This window comes from Papaver somniferum, chromosome 4, assembly GCF_003573695.1.
Source record: "Papaver somniferum cultivar HN1 chromosome 4, ASM357369v1, whole genome shotgun sequence".
Lineage (NCBI taxonomy): Eukaryota > Viridiplantae > Streptophyta > Magnoliopsida > Ranunculales > Papaveraceae > Papaver > Papaver somniferum.
In genome coordinates, this window is record NC_039361.1 from 38,627,318 (window position 1) to 38,631,282 (window position 3,965).

At 34.8% G+C, this 3,965-nt stretch overlaps 1 protein-coding gene across 2 annotated transcripts; it reads right to left on the bottom strand.

Moving 5' to 3' along the window:
* Positions 1 to 2,316: 2,316 nt before the first annotated feature.
* Positions 2,317 to 3,702, bottom strand: LOC113273755. Of its 2 annotated transcripts, none has more exons than XM_026523376.1 (2): positions 3,481 to 3,702; positions 2,317 to 3,395 (listed from the first exon to the last, which is right to left on the bottom strand). In XM_026523376.1, the coding sequence occupies exon 2, from the start codon at positions 3,169 to 3,171 to the stop codon at positions 2,608 to 2,610; it is 564 nt and encodes a 187-aa protein (XP_026379161.1). In that variant the 5' UTR covers positions 3,172 to 3,395; positions 3,481 to 3,702; the 3' UTR covers positions 2,317 to 2,607. The 2 variants fall into 2 exon arrangements, with proteins under 2 accessions (XP_026379161.1, XP_026379160.1); XM_026523375.1 differs by having other exon boundaries at positions 2,317 to 3,216; positions 3,481 to 3,701.
* Positions 3,703 to 3,965: the final 263 nt, after the last annotated feature.

The window sequence follows — 3,965 nt, forward strand, 5'->3', positions numbered from 1 at the left end:
TGCTAAAGCTTCTATAACTTATGCTAGAAATCTTATGAAGATAATAAATATCTTTGCAAAAGCTTCGGGCCAAGCCATCAATTTTGAGAAATCTGGGTTTATTACTAGTGAAAAAATGCATCATAAACGCATTAAGCTCTTGTCTAGGACCCTTAAGATCAAGTTTTTATGTAATTCAGAGAAGCACCTTGGCACTCTGCTATTTATTGGCAGAGATAAAACAAAATCCTTTCAGTTTTTGATAGAGAATTTTTATTCCTGATTAAGTTCTTGTAAGAAGTATAAATTGAATGTAACTGGTAGGACAGTTGTGATAAAGCATGTACTCTCTAGTTTGGCAGTTTATCATATGTCCTGTTTTCCTTTTCCGAAAAATATTATTTCAAAAATAGATTCAATTCAAAGAAATTTCTGGTGGTCTAAGAAAGACCCAAGACACGCTGCTTATTTTCATTCTTGGGGTGATATTGGTAAGTCAAAAATTTGTGGTGGTCTGGGCATTATAACAGTGTATGCTGCTAACAGGGTGTTCTTTTGCAAATTAGGTTGGAGAATAATTCATAATCCGAATAATTTGGTTTCTATATTTTTGAAAGATAAGTATTTTCCTTATCAGAATTTGTTGGAAATTGACAAAGTAGCGGACTTCATCATGGATATGGAAAGGCATAGTTATTAGTTTGAACTTTATCAGAGCTAATGTAATTAGTAAAATCAATGATGGTACTTCCACAAGTATTTGGAGTTCTAATTGGATACCTTTTGCTACTTAATAGGCCTATAGTGATTATACTTATGTTAGTGATCTTAATGTTTCTTCCCAGAAGAAGTTATCAAAATTAGGCCTATTAGGTTGAACCTTAGTCAAAGAGATAAAATAATATGGGGTCATACTAAAAATGGTGCTTTTACTATTAAATCGACTTACAAAATTTATATGAATAAGAATAGTACTTTGGAAGATGCTTGTTTTTGGAGGAAAGTTTGGTCGATTGAATGTCTTACGAAAATAAAGTTTTTCATGTGGAAAATCTTTTCTCAACTGTTGCATGTTAATTCCTTGGTTAAATTCTATAATCCTTACATGGATGACAAATGTCCTTTATGCTATAATGAGGAAGAGTCTGTTGTGCATTTATTTGTTAAGTGTCCTATTGCTGCACATATTTGGTTTGGGGTTTCTCTGCAGCATCTAATTACTACTGATTTGGAATGGATTGATGAGTTATTTCTTTACTGGCATGATAATACTCTTGGCATATCCCCTTTTGTTGTTAGCTGGCCAAGTATAGGTGTTATTGTTATGTGGTGCATATGGAAGTTAAGGTGTGATGTAATCTTCAGGAGTATTACTATAAATTTGAAGAAAGTTATTATTGATGCAAGAAGAATGACTAACACATATATTGCTCCCCCTTTACCGATTAGAAAGTGAATAGAGATGTTAAAATTCTTAGAGCAGATGTGGAGCACTTTATGTTCATTGATGGTTCCTTCAAAAAATTTAATATGGGATTGGGTATTATTTGGTGTGATATTGCAGGCAGAATAAGAAGAACTCGTTTGGACTTTCGGATGATTCCAGATGCAGTTGGTGCTGAGTCAACTGCACTAATTTTTGCAATCTCTTGGGCTAAAGAGATGAATCTGTCTAAAGTCATCTTTGTTAGTGATTGTCTCCCGTTGGTGGATTTTGTGAATGGAGATAATACAAATGTTGCATGGAGAAGCAGTGATATTCTTGAAGGCTGTTGAAATTTACTTTCTAGTTGTCGTTCTTTTAAAGTTGTGTATATAAAGCGTGTTAAAAACAAATTAGCACACCGTCTTGCACGTCGAGCTAGAAAATACTGTGTCAAGGATATTTGGGTATCCTTTCCTTTTTTTTTGGATATTCTTGTTAGAAAGGAGTCCTTAACTGTTGTCTGTAATTTTCTGCTTCGTTAATTTTAAGGTGTGTTTTTATGCAATAAAAAAATAAAATAAAAAAAATATTAGATTAAAATTTAATTATCAAACAACCACTCGACAGGTTTTCTTTTTTCGAAAGCGTTCAGATTCTAGACGTGTTAGTATTTTAAAGAACACGTATTCCATAAGAGATGCTCTTACATAATAGATCATGGGTTCACATCTGGTTGAATCATTTCGATTACGCTCTTGAGATAGAGAGAAGCTCCAAGTGTTTGAAATGCCTTTGTGAAAGATTCAAGAAACAAGAACGAGTATTATCATAGTACTCGTCCTACCTGCTGCTTAGGACAACAACAACACTGCAATCCCACCGGATAAATATAGATACGCTGCCATTAATTCTTAAGTTCAATGACAAGATATATTTATTTCTTGAAAAAGATAATTACAGAACCATTCGTCATCAATCCAGTTAATCGGCATCAAAATTTACATAAACGGACATCATCCATCGTTTTTCTTTTCTTTTCTTTCATTTTTCATTTTTTTTCTTTGTTTTGAGTCGCAAATCCTGTGTCAAAATCAAAAGACTATCACAACTGTGATAAACGATGACTAAAAAAACAACCTCTTTTTTTCTTTTTAATATACAACGATGAAAAAACAAATAAAAATTGGTAAAACCCAAGAACATTATCGCCGGATGATGTATTCCTCGCCGGATTGATGATCGATATGTCTGATCCACCGGCTAGCACTTGATTTCATCGATGAATTAGAATTAGTACTTGCCGCTACATGTGCAATATCGACTCCTTTTCCCATAGGCAAATAGGCCGTGCGAACCACCCGCGAACCACCGTTAAGAACATTTTTCCATCTGAATACTCCGAAAGTACTTCTTGAATTTACATTCTTACAGATTAGAACTGCACCTCTTTGGCTCAATTTAGCGAACTTTAGTGTCTTGTAAAAGTCATTGCGCCTACAGTCAACCACCATGAAATCTACACCTACTAATCCATTCATCACTTCTTCTGGTTCTCCGACAATAATCTCCGGCAATGACGACAAGGACACACCTAATACCTTTTGCATGGCTTCTGTATACTCCGATCTGGATAATTCATCTGGTACAATACAGACGTGTCGTGCATCTGTGTGAAGACTGGCTATCGATAAACCGACGCTCGTTGAAATGACACCACCATGACACCATGTTTCTACGATGAATTGTGGTTTCCATCCACCTGCCATGCCTGATATTAGCTCTGCTACACTTGATTCTTGAATATTTTCACACTGCACAAAATCAAAAAAACTTCAATGAGATTCAAATTCAAAGACAGAAAAAAAGAAGTACTAAAAATCGAATACAATCGCCTCGTATAGATGGGACCGCGGGGTTGCTCTCCTCAAGATCATTTGCAGTTTCTTGAGCGACAACTACCTCCGCATGGTCTCGATTCCCATGGATTAGTCTGGTTAAATTAAGACACCGGATTAACAAAAAATGAAATCGAAACATAAAACAACATGGGTTTTGAATATTGAACGACTACTTACCGATTTAACAGTATCAATGTAAGATTTTGAGGCTGTTTCAGGGCACCAAATCAACTTCATTTTATTTTATTTTTTTGCTGTGTTTTCTTTGCTCTTTGTCTCTTTGTTCTTACTTTTCTTCTTTATGGAGTTCTACTTCTAGAGGAAGTGCTACTTTATAAATGCCGTGGGTTTGGTATTCCTTGTTTCTCAAGATAATGGAAGTGGGGTTCCAAAATGATAACTTCTGGTTCCTTAAATATATTCTGATATATCAAACGAGAAAAGGTCATTAGAAGCAATAAAGTCTTTTCGTGTAGAAACTGTAAACAGTTGACATGAATTAGCCAACAAAATCCAACGTGTGGATTTGTAGGGCGTTTACCAAAAAAAATGAAAGAGATAAAGCATTTAAGACGCAGTTAACAAAGAAAATCTTATCAGGAATAAACATAAACAAGTACAACACCTGGTCTACTCCAATTTTTAGTAGCCGACACGGATAT